At 34.6% G+C, this 17619-nt stretch overlaps 1 protein-coding gene across 1 annotated transcript in view; it reads right to left on the bottom strand.

Moving 5' to 3' along the window:
- The window catches only part of VPS13B (vacuolar protein sorting 13 homolog B), an 858817-nt gene that overhangs the window by 520945 nt on the left and 320253 nt on the right, over positions 1-17619 (bottom strand). Inside the window, exons 18-19 of the mRNA XM_025394335.1 lie at positions 12011-12120; positions 4624-4771 (exon numbers count right to left, since the gene is read on the bottom strand). Of these exons, the coding sequence (XP_025250120.1) occupies positions 4624-4771; positions 12011-12120 (258 nt within the window). The remainder of the gene's footprint in view (positions 1-4623; positions 4772-12010; positions 12121-17619) is intronic.

Below are 17619 nucleotides of genomic sequence, written 5' to 3'. Positions count from 1 at the left end.
GGAAGGAAGGAAGGAAGGAAGGAAGGAAGGAAGGAAGGAAGGAAGGAAGGAAGGAAGGAGAAAGGAAGGAAGGAAAAAGAAAGAAAGAAAGAAAGAGAGAGAGAGAGAGAGAAAGAAAGAAAGAAAGAAAGAAAGAAAGAAAGAAAGAAAGAAAGAAAGAAAGAAAGAAAGAAAGAAAGAAAGGAAGAAAGAAAGAAAGAAAAAATATTCTACTCAATAACCAAAGATCATACTCCAAAGACAGGTTCTTTAAAAACAAATAACAATAATCTAAAGCCTTTTATTATCTGTAATATAAACAATTTATTTTTTAAGATTTCAAGATTTTTCATATTTACTTCTCTTGAAGACCTAGGCATAAGAGATAGATTTTCCATATGCTTGATAAAAATTGAAACATCTGAAGGATCATATATATATTTTTTATTTTGGTAGAAGCCTCAGCATTCTGGAATATATTTAAGGCTATATCAAGGCCAAGAAGTATATACCAACAGTAGTGTTTCACTTTTGAGTCTCATCCAGGAACTTAACTGTGCACCAGTGAGTGGCACTCAAATAAAGAAAGGTGGAACTATCAATGCCATTATGAAACACGATCATAAAAGGTGTTTCCCAGTAGTATCCATCTTGGTAACTCTGATGCAAAATCTTTCACTATCTTAGTGCTACGGGACAGGGCTGCAAATTTAGAGTAATTCCTTAGCAAAAAAATAAAAAGGGCACTGAAGTTGGCTGGCTATATATTAGGTATTAGAGATGAAATAGTAGATGACAAAATTTGCATAGACCTGATTTGCAGGACTGCCTATGCCATGAAAGAAAGAAAGAAGGAAATATTCAGAGCGAAAGAAGGAAATAATCATGAAGTGCCTATACTCTGGCAATTTCAATTTTTAAAAAGTCTCATTAAATATCTTTTTAACCTTGGATAAGTTGCTTTATCTCTTCCTATACTCTGGCAATTTCAGTTTTTAAAAAGTCTCATTAAATATCTTTTTAACCTTGAATAAGTTTCTTGACCTCTTTGTGACTCAATAGTCTTACTTATAAAATGAAAGGGTTACAGTATATCATTTATTCCTATATAGATATAGATATAGATACATAGATAATTCCAAATCATTTATCCACAGATATCCACATGGCTCACTTCCTCGCCTGTTTCAAGTATCTGGTCAAATATGAACTTTCAGTGAGCCCTACCCTCACAACCATAATTAATTATCATCCCATGGTTCAACAAGGCTCTGTACATTTATTTTCCTTTATTCTCTTTGTGCTTCATTTTGGCATGTTTCCATCACGTCTTCAAGTTAATTAATCTCTTTTTCTTGCAATATCTACTACTCTACATCTAATTCCACTAAATTTTTATTTCAGATATTTTGTTTTTCATCTCTAGAATTGAGTTTGGTTCTTTTATATATTTTCCATTTCTCTCCTCAATGTATGCAACTTCTTGTAAATATCTGAACATAGTTATGATACCTGTTTTAACATATAGGTATTTAATATACCTGCTAATTCTATCATCTGTGTCATTTCTCAGCCTATTTCTATTGGCTAGTTTCTCTCCTGTTGGTAGTTCTCACTCCTTTGCACCTCTAGTAATATTTTTATTGAATATTTGGCACTGTTATATTTAAGTTGTATGTCTCCATCTTATTGTATTCCTTTTAATGATGTTGGGCTACAACAGTATTGTATTCCTTTTAATAGTAACAGTTACTTGCTATTTTGTTTCCTTCAGAGGCTGATTTACAAGTTTGTTTAAGGTGAGTCTAGGGTAGTCTTTATAAATAGTTTAGCCCCACAGCTAAGGCCTAGCCCTTCTGGTCTCTACTGAATGTCCTAAATAACCAATGAGAATGGTATGCGATGGACAGTAGGAACTTCAATGCCTTCTGCCCTGTGTAAGGGTGGGAATCATTAAGATCACAGCTCCAAGGTTATTCTTTGCCAAACCCTGTGAGGTCTCATCGCCCCAGGGGCTCTTTTTCTGCATAACTTTCTCCATCTCTGGAATTTTATTCTATAATTTCTAGTCATTTCTGCCTCCCTAAACTTCAGTTCCTGTCTCTACAACTCAGAAAGACTGCTGAGCTCAGTTTAAGATGTCCTATTCTACTCTGTATTCTGAAACGTGCCTTGAGGCAGAAAGCTAGGGAAATCCTAGGGCTCACCTTTGTTTCCTTTCTATGAGGAATCACACTCCTGCACTGCCTGTTATCCAATGTCCAGAAACTGGGGAATTTTACCCATATATTTTATCCAGTTTGTTAGTTGTTTACAGCAGGAATATAAATCTAAACCCTGTTAGTCTATCATGGCCAGAAGCTAAAGTTCTATACTTTGAATTTATAGCATTATCTACCAAATCTACAACATTATCACACGTCTTCATTTATTATTATCTTAGCAATAGTCAAGGTGTCTTAAATTTAAAAGGCTTCTATTATTTTAACTCTGTACTTACTATGTTGACATGAGAAGTAATATATAAACATGTAAGATAAAATGGGTTATATCTTTTAAGTATCATTTATGGAGTATTCTGCTTTTTAAGTTTTCATCTCCATTCCAGAAATCTTCATGAATAATTCCAAATTAAGGTTTATAACATTTCAAAACCTAGGGTAAACAAATGTCATAGCTTTTAGGGGTTTCGTTGTTTTGAAGAATATACAGATTCTCTGGAAGATTATTTAGAATTTTGTGAAAATCGATTATCTTCATGTGGAGCAGCAAGTCTTTATTCTGGCTTAGTCCACCCTATGTGACTATATCATTGAAATAGTGGCATTCTGTTGTTAACACATCCCCAGCCCTAAACATATGTCCCCCTGCAGCTAGCCACTTAACATTGGCTGAATTTGGAAGAGGAAAAGGTCTGCTTCTAACTGAATAATTAAAAAGCAAAATCAAACCCAGTGCAGTATCAGCAGGTCTTGTTATTCATGTGTCAAAATCACCATATAACTTGTTGGGGATGAACTTAAAATCAACATTGGACCATAGGTTGTGATGATATAAATTTAAAAAATAATTTTAATGAGAACTCAGAAATAAAATTAACATTTCTCCACTGTAATATGTAGTTAAAAAATAAATTGTGTATTTTACAACAATGTGATTATACCTAATGCTACCGATTTATACCTAATGCTACTGAAAATGGCTTAGTTAAAAAACAAACAAAAACCAACAACCAAAAAAGGTAGGCAGATGTGCAAAAGACTATGAATACCTTAACAAACTCGTTACAATTTATGAAGCAATATAAATAATAATTAAAACAGTGATTGATAACTACATTTAGATGTATGTACATACTCTAAGAAATCATAAAATATATTTTTAATCTAAAAAAGAAGATTGTATCCTTTAATTAAAAATAAAGTGTTAAAACATAATTCTAAGTAAAGAAAATGTTTAGCAAAGAGTATTATCAAGAAAAGAGAGAGTACCACTGCCAAGTTCACCAGAGAATTAAAAATAGTGGGCACCCAAGGGGGAAGAAATAGAATTCATAAACAATAAATGTTATATTCAACTCAAGGCCTTTTACCTTTGGTGACTGCTCACAGTCACCAAACAGGGCAATCACAAGCATTAGCTGGATGCTTATTAATTTTTATGCAAGCTTGAGTGAGAATATACATTTGGTGAAATAATAATGTCCTTATCTATAAGAAAAATACCTATAGGATATCTGATGGTTCTAAAGATGGGGGAACACCAAAGACATAAAATGCAATTATCCTTAATTCTAAAGAAAAGAACCATAGTTCATATTAATAATTTAAAATAAAAAACAATGTGTTATGTTTTCATATTTTATAAATAATGATGAGAAATTACGTTTTTAGCTTTTGTTATTTATTTTCCCTCATTACAAATTAATTTCTTATAAAAACATAAAGTATAATAAAGAAGGCAAAATAATTATCAGATCAACTGGTATCATTTATGAATTGATATGTGATTGGTATGAGTTTACATATAAACTTTTCCACGCATATACAGATGCATTTCAAAATCTGTGATCACATACTTTATATTTGCATAGAAGATCTAGCAGAGAATATGAGAGAAAGGGGAAGAAAGATGATTAAGGTGTACTGTGGTTTTCAAGAATTCACTTGAAGGAACATACTATTGAGAGACAATTCTCCATGGGTCTCTTAAGTAGAGGTAGTGATTGTCTTTGTTCCCTACTGTGTTTTAAAGGATATTTGTATAGCGAATAGCCTCAGAAGACAGAAATATGATCCTGCTTCTGAGCAAAGGGCAAGTGTGCTTACACCCTCGCAAAGGAGACACAGCGCCTCCCTCTGGAGGAAAGGGCAGGCACGCTTTCTATCCATTATAAAAGGTTCAGGTTCCCTAAATTCAGAATTCCTGGCCCCTTTCATGTCACCTTATGGAAACTGGGCTCAGGGCACTAACACAAGAAAATGCTAATACTGTGATTATTGCTAACGTTGTGGATAATAAAGTTCTTTGTCTCCAGCTGAGGAGTCTCATGTCTTTGGCCAGCATCCATGAAATTGTGGATGCTAACTTGCTAGCTTAGAAGTGGAGTAAAATCATAGTCCCTTTACAGTACTTGACACATACCTGTTACCGTTTTTGTTTTTATAGGGCTGCTGGCATATTCAGAGGCCTGATATGATTGCTGCTTTGCCAAGGGTGCACTTCCAATAGACACCTCATCCTCTTTCCTTCTACAAACTGGCATAACAAGAGGAATAGCTACCACAGGCTGCTGGAAAGAGCCAAAATGAAAAACTTTTTAGTTTTTAGTTTTTAACTATTTCTTAAGCAGTAAAGGTTAAACATGGCAATACTGAGGACACTACTTCACAAGTTGGGGCTGAGACTTCATTATTTTAAATCAATTAATCTCTCCCTCCTTCATCTGTCCCTGCACCCCGACTTTTCTCTCTCTTTCTCTCACACACACACACAAACACAGAGCAATGCTTATCCACTTAAATTTTAGATTAAAATTCTGAGTGAAAACCAAAGAGCCTGTAAGTACCCAGAAAACTTAAGTTTTAGTAAGAAGTATTAAAATAATATGGAAAGAGCAAGATAAAATTTAAATTCACTTTGAAAATTATGTTCTCAAAAAAATGGAAAAGTATCCTTATAAAGTTATCCTTATAAAATGGCATTTTTAGAAACATACTTTTACAAACTGATTGTGTACATGTTAATATGGATACTCCAACTTTTTTGAAGAATACTGAAAATCTCTATATTTTGTCTGACAAAAGATATCCATAGCATATTCAGAAAGCAGAGAAAAATATCTACTTAGAGAAAGCTGGAAAATATTATGAACCTCTATTGAATGCATGCGGGCTGAGCTGGACAGTAAAGCAGCTGTTTCATCTTTATTCACTGAAATAAAGTCTGATGTTACTGCTGATGATGCCCAATACAATTTTGTCATATTATTGGCAAAAAAAAAGGCACTTTTAAGTTTGCCATAGGATCAAAGATCAATGTTGAAGTGGGTGGAAAACAATCATCAAATGTTGGGTTTTAGCCACAGTTTGAGAAGGAAATTGTAGCTTGGGAAACAACAGATGATAACTGTAACACAGCTGTATCAGATGGTAAATCTGGCGGTGGTTGGTCAGGCTGCAGTGTAGTCTAAGGTTATCTTCGATACTACAACCAAAGTTTTATAGATCCAACCTTAAGCCTCACCCAACTTAAAATACTCAATATAATTTACATTATGAAAAAGTATTTCAATGAAAACTTGTTTATTATATAACTATGTAATAAAATCAATCATGTTCTGAAACATGGAAAAGGGCATATTATTTTACAAGTTGCTAGTCACACTGAGTAAAAAAAAAAAGGAAAAGAAATTAGAGGCCAGGCGCAGTGGCTCATGCCTATAATCCCAGCACTTGGGAGGCCAAGGCGGCCGGATCACGAGGTCAGGAGATCGAGACCATCCTGGTCAACACGGTGAAATCCCATCTCTACTGAAAATACAAAAAATTAGCCGGGCGTGGTGGCAGGCGCCTGTAGTACCAGCTACTTGGGAGGCTGAGGCAGGAGAATGGCGTGAACCCGGGAAGCAGAGCTTGCAGTGAGCCGAGATCACGCCACTGTACTACAGCCTGGGCGACAAGAGTGAGACTCGATCTCAAAAAAAAAAAAAAAAACATCGAAAATGAGAAAAGGAAAAGATTAAATAAATTATCGGAAGCATCATAACATAGAGTACCTGCTTTTATATTTGGTATTTAGTCAAACTGATAATACACAAATCTAAATTGGAAATCATTTTTAAGATCTAGATGAGAAATGCTCCACATATTGTTAAGTCTTGATGCATTTAAATTTCCTCATCTAAAAAATAAGAGGGGGTGGAGATGGTTACTGGAAAACCTCTTTATACTCTAATATTTAGTGACTCCATAATCCCTTGAATTTCTGCCCATTTATATTTGGAATACAATCCAAACTCTAAAAAGTTATAACCAAGTTCAGGATTAAAATTAATATACAGCTGGCCCTTGAATACATAAGTTTGAACCACATAAGTTCACTTAGTTCACTTACATGTGGATTTTTTTCCACCTCTGCCACTTCTGAGACAAGACGAACCCATCCTCTTCCTCCTCCTCAGCCTACTGTTCAACATGAAGACCTTCAGGAATGATCTACTTTCGTCCTATATAGTATTTTGTCTTCCTTATGGTTTTCTTAATAACATTTTCTTTTCTCTAGTTTACTTTATTGTAACAATACCACATATAATGCATATAATATACAAAATATGTGTTAATTAACTATTTATGTTATCGTTAAGGCCTCTGATCAACAGTAGGCTATTAGTTAAGTTTGGGGGAACTCAAAAGGTATACATGAGTTTTTGACCAAGCAGGGAGTTGGTGTCCCTAGCCCTCGTGTTGTTTGTTTCTAGGGTCAACCATAGAATGAGTAACTAGAGGAAATTTATGTGCTATACAGTGTAAATTCAAGCACAATAGCCGAAAGATGCAACTAATAAAAGCACAAAGTTAAAAATCCATGTAAAATTTTATAGATCCAGTTCATGGTACTGGTAATACTAAACAACAAACAAAAAATACCTTTGGGTAGCTAAAACTCTGGGTGTATTTTTTTTTCTTTTTGAGACAGAGTCTCACTCTGTCACCCAGGCTGGAGTGCAGTGGTGCAATCTTGGTTCACTGCAACCTCTGCCCTCCGGGTTCAAGCGATTCTCCTGCCTCAGCCTCCTGAGTAGCTGGGATTACAGGCGCCTGCCACCGTGCCCAGCTAATTTTTGTATTTTTATTAGGGATAGGGTTTCACCATCTTGGCCAGGCTGATCTTGAACTCCTGACCTCATGATCCACCCGCCTTGGCTTCCCAAAGTGCTGGGATTACAAGTGTGAGCCACTGTGCCCAGCCAATTCTGAGTGTATTTTCACCCAGGCAAGAATTAAAAGGCCAAACAAAACTACTTTCTAACACAAGAGTAAGGCTCTTGTATGCCCTGTACACAGCTGTATACAAAATACTTACATTTGTTGAATGACTGCTAATAAAGATGCTGCATGTCAGGCATTAAGTGATACCAAATAAGGAGTAAGACCAGTGATTTCCTCCACTATTCTAGAAATATGGCTACCTTGGTCAAAAACATCGAAATAAGCAGTATTTATTTTTAACAACCTCCTATTACCCTGCTTATATTCTTTTTCCTTCTGGTACTGTAGCTCTCCTCAAATTTCAGTTGCACTCTAGTCTCAGAGCTGTTCTATCTTTAACTCAAAACTGTCCCATAACCCAAAATACCTAAAGCTTGTCATAGCTGCATCATATAAAAGGTAACCATCTTTCACTAATTATTAATTTAACAAATTAAAATAATACTAGAAGGTTACAAAGAATAAAACATACCTATTATAACCAATAATTAATGGCTATTAACAGTTTATCATATTTGCTTTTTTAAAAAAAGTATTCTAGATAAAACTAAAATCCCCTTTGACTGCCAACCTATTGTCCTTTCCTCCCAGAGTCAACCATTATTATGATATTAGTACAAATCCTTCAACTTAATTTTTATACCTGTATTCACTTACAGACACACATACACATACACATTAAGGGCAGTTTTAGAAAAATATAGGTAAGTGCTCTCATATTGCGAAATGGCTTTTGCATCAAATATAATTTGAGATGTCCATACTAAGGTCTATTGTATAATTTTTAATAAATGTTATATCATGTGAATATTTTATACTTCATCAACCTTCTTACAAATTTTCATTTAAGTTTTCAAATTTTCACATTATTGTAAAGAATATGCAACAGCAGTCTTACACACTATTCCTTAGTTACATGAATTTCACTCTAAGAGCGTACCTGCATCAAGAAGTACAAGTTTGGGGTTATAAGTTCACAAATTTTCAATTTTATTAGATACTGACAAATTTATCAAGTTTTCACTCACAACAACAGTAATCATTCTCTACATTTTCACCAATACTGTATATCGGCATTTTTTTTCACTTAACAGATTTTAAGAGTAAAGATGAGTGGTCATGACTTGATAATTATTGAACCTGGGTATGGAAACATATTGCTCTACTATGCAATTCTCTCAATTTTCCATGGTGGGGTGAGGTGGGGGGAACATTCAAGAGGAAAATAGTAGAATAAGGACATTTTTAAAGTATATTTTTAAGTACGCCAAACTGTAGTAAAATAATAATGCTATCAATTGCTGTTGAAAATGTAAACTGGGCTGGATATGGGGCTCATGCCTGTAATCTCAGCACTTTGGGAGGCTTAGGTGGGTAGACCACTTGAGCCTAGGAGTTTCAGACCAGCTGGGGCAATTTGGTGAGACACCACCTCTACAAAAAAATATATATATTTTTTAATTAGCCAGGCATGGTGGTGTGTGTCTGTGGTCCCCACTACTCAGGAGGCTTAGAAAAGAGGATCACTTGAACCCACAAAGTCAAGGCTGCAGTGACCTGTGATCACAGCACTGCATTTCAGCCTGGGCAACAGAGCAAGACCCTGTGTGGAAAAAAAAAAAAAGAAAGAAAAAGGAAAAAGAAAATGCAAACTGTATACCAATTTTGGAAGCAATTTGGTGATATAACAAAAGTCTTAAAATATGTTTCTATAATGCAAAATACTTGCCTAGTGCTACTAATTACACTTGTAAAAATATATTCTAAGTGAATAAAGATGAATGCAAAGATTTAGCTATGGAGACATATACTCCAACATTATTTGTAACTCTGAATGAGTAGGATTATGGTATTTGTTAGTTTACCTTTTATTTTTATTATGTTTAGAGATGGGGGTCTCAACCTTTTGCCCAGGCTGGAGTATACTGGTGTGATCATTGTTCACTGCAGCCTCCACCTCCCAGGCACAAATAATCCTCCTGCTTTAGCCTCCAGTGTAGCTGGGACTACAGGCCTGCACCACCACGCAGACCTAATTTTTATTTTCTGTAAAAACAGAGTCTAGCTATGTTCCCCGGGCTGGTCTTGAACTCCTGGGCTCAAGCAATTCTCCCACCTTGCCTCCCAAAGTATTGGTATTGCAAGTAGTTTAGCTTCTAAATAGAGCATTGTTTCTGAATTAGAAAAATATACATATAATTATGTGCCACATAACTATGTTTCAGTCAACAATGAATTGCATACATGATGGTGGTTCCATAAGATTATAACACCACATTTTTACTATACCTTTTCTATGTTTAGACATACAAATACTTACCTTTGTGTTACAACTGCCTAAGGTATTCAGTACAGTAATACTCTGTATAGGTTTGTACCCTAGGAGCAATAGGCTATACCAGAGATGGGTTATAACCCAAACGTCTAGCAGGCCATACCATCTAGGTTTGTGTAAGTATACTCTATGATGTTTGCACAACAACAAAATTGCCTAATGATGCATTTCTCAGAATGTATCCCCATCATTAAGGGGCACGTGATTGCATATTCATTTTAAAAGTTGTAATTTTTTAAAAAGTTAAAAATCAAAATATTTGAATATGCTTGGTATCAATTAAATGAATGTCTAATTTATTTAAGCTGCTAGAACACTCTACTTGACCTTCAGGGATATCTATGGTACACTGGAAATAATTGTATTACTTAGAGAATAACCAATCAAGAATTTACAAAGAAAATTTTTCCAGACTGGTTACTGCCATTAGTCTAACTTCTGTAGCACTCATTCTCTATATTCTGCTAGAGTAAACTTTCTAAAATCCAGCTCTGTTAATACCAGTTTCCTATAGCTCCTCTTTACCCTTCAAAATGAAGTCTCAAATACCTAGGACTACAAATTTTTTTTCAGAAATTGATTTCCAATTTCTCCCAGTCTCTACAAGAATACTTCACTCCATTCTGGAACCACTGAAGTCTTTCTTGCCATGCTTTTGCATCTTCTTTGCCTTTGCTCAAACAGTTCAGTCTAAAACAACCTTCCCTGTCTGGCTCACTCCTAGATACTCAGCTTAGTTGTTAATTCCTCCTTTTCACACACTACCCTGCTTGTGAGAACTATTCCTCTTTTTTGTTTTCACATAATCCTGGACATACATATACATAGTAATTACTAAAAATGGCATTACTATATCCCTTAAGATTCTCAAATACACTACATACTCTCAGAGGGAGGGATATTCTCACCTATGACTTTTATTTCTGTGGCCATGGTGTATAGCATACTGCCTTACATTCTGTAACTACTCATTGAAAGGAAAAATGGGGACAGGTATGGCAGAAGTTTCAAATAAAATTAGGACAAAGTGAAGAAAAACCTTTCAAACGTGCTCCTTAGAGAGTATTTTTTGTTAAACTTTTTAATTCTTATATAATTATAAAATTGTGTATTCTTCTCCAATCAACTAGCTTGAAGTTACTTCAGAAAAAGGATACAAAGCTATTCCATATAGGATATTGCAAAATTATACTTAAGTTGATGGGAAATTATAATTCAATAAAGCACAAATTTGGCCTCAAAAATTCTTAGTTCTGTCATTTACTTACAGCTGTTTGACTATACATAAATGAATCTCAATAAACATCAGTTTCTTCATCTTTAAAATGAAAATAACAAAACTGTCAGATTTATGTTTAAGTATTCTAGAAACTATAATTGTCTACTTACTACTTTGTAATTCATACCTTTTTAAACAAACATATATTCCAACCTTTTTTGCACCAATCATCCCAATCCAAGAATTAGGTATTCAATGCATGTTTTTTGAAAAAACCTAAATATGACAAGGAAAGGTAGAGATAAAAATAAAAGCTGGCCAGGAGCCGTGGCTCACACCTGCAATTTCAGCACTTTGGGAGGCCGAGGCGGGCACATCTCTTGAGGTCAGGAGTTTGAGACCAGCCTGGCCAACAGGTGAAACCTCATCTCTACTAAAAATACAAAAATTAGCTGGGTACGATGGTATATGCCCATAATCCCAGCTACTCAGGAGGTTGAGGCATGAGAATCACTTGAACTTGGGAGGTGGTCCCAAGAAAATCACTTGAACCAGGGAGTGGGCCAAGATCACGCCACTGCACTTCAGCCTGGGAGGCAGAGTGAAACTGTGTCTCAAAACAAAACAAACAAACAAACAAAAATGCCAATTCTTTTATTGAGCAATTCTTATGTATTGCACACCATGAGAATGGACATGTAGGCACTATGAAAGAATGAAGACTGGTGAAATAGGACTCCTAAACTAGTTTCTGTTTTATAAGCCATTGTACAGAAAGCCCCTTTAGTAGTCAAAGAAACTTTATAATGACATGCAATTTCTCATGCAAAAATAAGGGAACGGAATTGTTTGAAAGGGGAAAAGTGGAGAGACAAAGGAAATCTGGTACATTTGTTAAAAAAGAATCAATCAAAAGACATATATAATTCTACTAAATGAATAAGAAAAATATTTGTTAAGAGAAAAAACTATTTAAAAATCTCTTACCTGTTGCATATGTCTACTTGTTCGTTTCTGAGGCTGATAGATGAGCCATGTATATAAGATTGGGTCAATATTAACTGCTAGTCCTTGTATACTGCAAAGAAGTACAGCACCTAGAAGATAAGATTTTTAAATTGTTATATAATTCCTCATAAAAAACAATAAGCTATTTATCACTTTACACCATGTAGGATAGCTGTGACATAATAGACAAACAGTAACAAGCGTTGGAAAGGATGTGGAGGAATGCAAACCCTGCTACACTGCTGGTAGGAATGTAAACTGGTACACCCACTTTGGAAAATACTATGGCATAACTGGGTCATATGGTAACTATATGTCTTTTTGAGGAAATGTGGACACCGAAAACTTATGTCCACACAAAAACGTGTATTCACATGCTCATATCAGCATAATTTATAACAGCCAAAAAGTGAAATCAATATAAATTTCCATGAGTTGATGAATAAACAAAATGTGGTATTTCCATACAATGGAAAAGTATTCATCCATAAAAAGAAATGAAGTACTGATACATGCTACAGCATTGATGAATCTCGAAACATTAAGTGAAATAAGCCTGACCAAGAAAACATATATTTTAGAATTCCACTTATATGAAATTGCCGCAAGAGGCAAAAACATAGAGACAAAAAGTAGATTTGTGGTTACCAGGGTCTGTGAGAGGGGAGAGTAGAAATAACTGCTAAGAGGTATGTAGTTTGAGAGTGATAAAAATACTCTGAAATTAGAAAACAATTGTAGAACCTGGTGAATATACTATAAACCACTGAATCACACAATATAAAATAATTGTATGGAAAGTGAATTACATCTCATTAAAAGTGCATTTGTCCATAAAATATAATAATAAGCTCAACTTTTTAGGCAAAGAACAATTTTTATATCGGCCCTGAAAATGGAATACGTTAGGTAAAATATTCCTAAATAACTTTTTCATTATATTAAAAAATTGATTCATGATTTGAAATAAATTATTATAATCATTCAATAAATCATTAAAAATTACAATTTTTAATGTTCAAAAGCAAAGAAAAAGAGCAGCCTAGATTAAATGCAGGCCAATATTCTGACATAAAACACAAAGCTGAAGTGTAACAGGTTGCAATTCCAACCTACTAACTAACCTATTTTTTGTCCCTTTCTGATGAAAAGTAGTTCAAATAGAACTTACCTAAAGCAGAATATACAATTCTCAATTTATGTGCAGGTTATATACATCTCTATATAAGTTTCTGTAATTGTACATATATTTTTAATACAAATATTATTAGCTCCACTAGGATATATGAAACATAAAGGAAGGGATATTTGTCAATTTTGTTATCAGCTATACCTGTAGCATATAGGAAGTATGCCATCATACTGAATAGGGAAAAGCTGTTGCATTCCCCTTGAAAACTGGCACCAAACAAGATGCCCTCTCTCACCACTCCTATTAGACACAGTACTGGAAGTCCTGGCCAGAGCAATCAGGAAAGAGAAAGAAATAAAGCCCACCCAGATAGGAAGAGAGGAAGCCAAACTATCTTTGCAGACAACATGAAAATATATATCTAGAAAATCCCATAGTTTTGGCCTAAAAGCTCCTTAAGCTGATAAAGAACTTCAGTGAAGTCTTAGGATACAAATTCAACATACAAAAATCATTAGCATTTCTATACACTAACAACTGTCAAATTGGGAGCCAAATCAGGAATGCAATCCATTCACATTTGCCAAAAGAAGAATCAAATACTTAGGAAGACAGTTAACCAGGGAGGTGAAAGAGCCCTACAATGAGAACTACAAAACATGCTCAAAGAGATGACAGAAACAAATGGAAAAACATTCCATTCTCATGGACAGGAAGAATCAGTATCGTTAAAAGGGCCATTCTGTCCAAAGCAATTTACAAATTCAATGCTGTTCCTATCAAACTATCAATGACATTCTTCACAGAACTAGAAAAAACTATTTTAAAATTCATATAAAATGAAAAAAGAGCTTGAGTAGTCAAGGCAATCCTAAGCTAAAAGAACAAAGCTGGAAGCATCACATTACCCAACTTCAATCTATACTACAAGACTATAGTAACCAAAACAGCATGACAACTTTACAAAAACAGACACATAAACCAATGGAACAGAACAGACAGCCAAGAAATAAGACTACACACCTACAACTATCTTATCTTCAACAAACCTGACAAAAACAGGCAATGGGGAAAATGATTCCCTATGCAATAAATGGTGCTGGAATTGGCTACCCATAAGCAAATAATTGAAACTGGACCTCTTCCTTAGACTGTATACAAAAGTCAACCTAAGATAGATCAAAGACTTAAATAAAAACCAAAAACTATAAAAATCCTGGAAGACAATGTAGACAACCATTGTGGACACAGGAACAGGCAAACATTTCATGATGATGATGCCATGATGAGAATGGCATGGGAGAAAATGCCAAAATGGGAGAAAATTTTTGCAAACTCTGCTTCTGACCAAGGTCTAATATCCAACATCTATAAGGAACATAAACAAATCTACAAGAAAAAAAAGCAAGCCCATTAAAAAGTGGGCAAAGGACATGAACAGACACTTTACAAAAGAAGACATACATATGGCCAACCAGCATATGAAAAAAAGCTCAAGATCATTGATCATTAGAGAAATGCAAATCAAAACCACAATGAGATACCATCTCACACCAGATAGAACAGCTGTTATTAAAAAGGCAAAAAATGACAGATGTTGGTGAGATTGTGGTGAAAAGGCAATACTTATACACTGTTGGTGGAAGTGTAAATTAGTTCAACCATTGTGGAAAATAGTGTGGCGATTCCTCAAAGAGCTAAAAACAGAACTACAATTCAACCCAGCCATCCCATTACAAGGTACATACCCAAAACAATATAAATCATTCTACCGTAAGGACACATGCACACGTATGTTCACTGCAGCACTATTCACAATAGCAAAGACATGGAATCAACCTAAATGCCTATCAATGGCAAACTGGATAATGGAAGTGTGTTACATATATACCATGGAATATTATGCAGCCATAAAAAAGAACAAGATCATGTCCTTTGCAGGAACATGGATAAGGCTGGAGGCCATTATCCTTAGCAAACTAATGCAGGAACAGAAAACAAAATACATGTTCTCACTGATTAGTGGCAGCTAAATGATGAGAACACATGGACACACAGAGGGGAAAAACAGACACTGGGGTCTATCAGAGGGTGGAGGGTGAAGGGTGGGAGAAGGGAGAGGATCAGAAAAAAATAACTATTGGTTTATTTTTTAGTACCCAGGTGGTGAGATAATCTGCACAACAAATCCCCATGACACAAGCTTACCTATATTATAAACATGCACTTGTATCCCTGAACCTAAAATAAGTCTATTTTTAAAAAAAAAGAAAGAAAGAAAAAATGTCTGCCTGATGGTAGGGGGTTAAGAAAGTATATATCAGAATAAACCATAGCTGGTTCTCAGGATAACTGAAAATAGTACATTTGTTCTATTATGTTATAGATTATTTAAACCAGGAAAATTAGTATAATAACAAGTCCTATGAAAACTGATATATAAAAAGAGAGATGAAAGAATGAAGGAGAAAATGTAAGAGAAAAAGAAATTTATCCTTTTTTCAAAGCTTTCCACAGAATCTTCAAATAACCAAAATTTGCCATGTATACTCCTATTCTACCATGTAGTTCTATTTTTCCCATAGGCCCAGAACCAGTATAAATCCCTAGGCAACATGCTCAGACAACAAAAGTAATGTACCCTCCCAAGGACCAATATGTGTACTGTTGACAATGATTCACTCAAGCAGATGTCAGAAAAGAAAGATACAGAAAAGCTAAACACAAGATGACTGCCAAATGGGATTCATAATTAAAGTCAACTGAAAATCCAATTTAATATAGAATATTTATTTTAACATATGTTTATTACTTTCATAGGTTGCAAATTTCTCATAAGGACCTAAATTCTTCTACTTCCCAAGTATCACTTATACCCAGAATAAAGCCATAAAAATACCATATTAAGATAAATAAATAGGACTTTCCCAATATGATATCCAGTTTTCAAACAATTCTAGCAGCTCTATTACAGCTATTACAGCAAAGACTGTCATCTCCACAGACTAACAAGAATAAAGTAGTACAATATATACTGTAAGATTTAATTTGCATTGTATTCTTATTTTATGACAACTCATTCTCCCAAAAAAGTTACTATGTAAGAAAGAGAATTCTCCCCCAATATGAAAAGTTGTTTACTAAGACCTTTTGATTTTAAAGCAATTAATAGAACAAGATCTAGAGAATTTAAAAGGTTTATTTAAATTCAGGAATATATAATTCAATCTCAAGGGTTAAAAGATCTTTCTAAAATCTATGTAAATAAAATTAAAATTAGATTTAAATTACTATGAATTTCCTTCTGTCAAATGAACCCCTTGTAATTTGTTCTATAACTAATATCACATAAGTACCATATATAATACATATTATTTACTAACAATAAAGAAGACATTCACCAAAAGAAAAGTGAATTACATGAAGAAAGAAGACTTTGGATCCAGAAGACAAAAGATCTAACTCCGGAGAAAAGTGATGGGAATTCCAAGGCTTACAACAATGAATTAGTCACAGGTACACAGAAAGCTTAGTAACAACAAAACACAATTATTAAACACAAGGAAATCAAATGTTATAAAGGAAAGAATAGCTATTAAGATACAACACAACTGTGACGTGAATAGTGTTAATACATGGAATGATACAAATTCTGAAATACTAAATGAACAATTTAATCAATCAAATTTAGGATATAAGCAAATAAGAACATGTGATGAAGGTTGGAGAAAGTGAAAGATAGCCAATTATCATTTTCCACAGTAAGAAGTCAATAAATAATGCTCCAAAATCAATATTCAGGAAAAAAACAAGAAAAGCTATGTTATTTTAAAATATGGAAGTAAACACCAAAATGATTCCTGAAAATTTGTGAAACGAGTTACAGCTAGAAAAGGAAACATTAAAAAATGAGTTCTTGTCCACCCCCGCACCACACACAAAAAAAATGTAACTGGGATTCTGAAACTTGGGACACCAGGACAGAGAGATAGATGAGCCGTAGACTTTCTTGTGAAGACCAACAGTCTCCGATCTTTTTGGCACCAGGAACTGGTTTTGTGGAAGACAATTTTTCCACGGATTTCAGGGGTGGAGGAATGGTTTCAGGATGAAACTGTTCCACCTCATATCATCAGGCATTAATTCAATTCTCATAAAGAGAATGCAAAATCTAGATCCCTTGTATGCACATTTCATAATAGGGTTTGCACTCCTATGAGAATCTAATGCCACCAGTGATCTGACAGGAGGCAGAGCTCAGGTGGTAATGCTTGCTTGCCTGCTGCTCACCTCCTTTTGTGTGGCCCAGTTCCTAACAGGCCATGGACTGGAACTGGTCCATGGCCCAGAGGCTGGGGACCTTAGCTGTAGATACTAGAAAAAAGCAGGAAAAAAGTTGTCTCTTTGAGAAAGTCTCCAATTCACTGTTATGTGACATCTACAAATTATGATCTTT

Source organism: Theropithecus gelada, chromosome 8 (assembly GCF_003255815.1).
Source record: "Theropithecus gelada isolate Dixy chromosome 8, Tgel_1.0, whole genome shotgun sequence".
NCBI lineage: Eukaryota > Metazoa > Chordata > Mammalia > Primates > Cercopithecidae > Theropithecus > Theropithecus gelada.
Note: the sequence above shows the minus strand (reverse complement) of the source record. Positions and strands in the feature narration are given on the sequence as shown.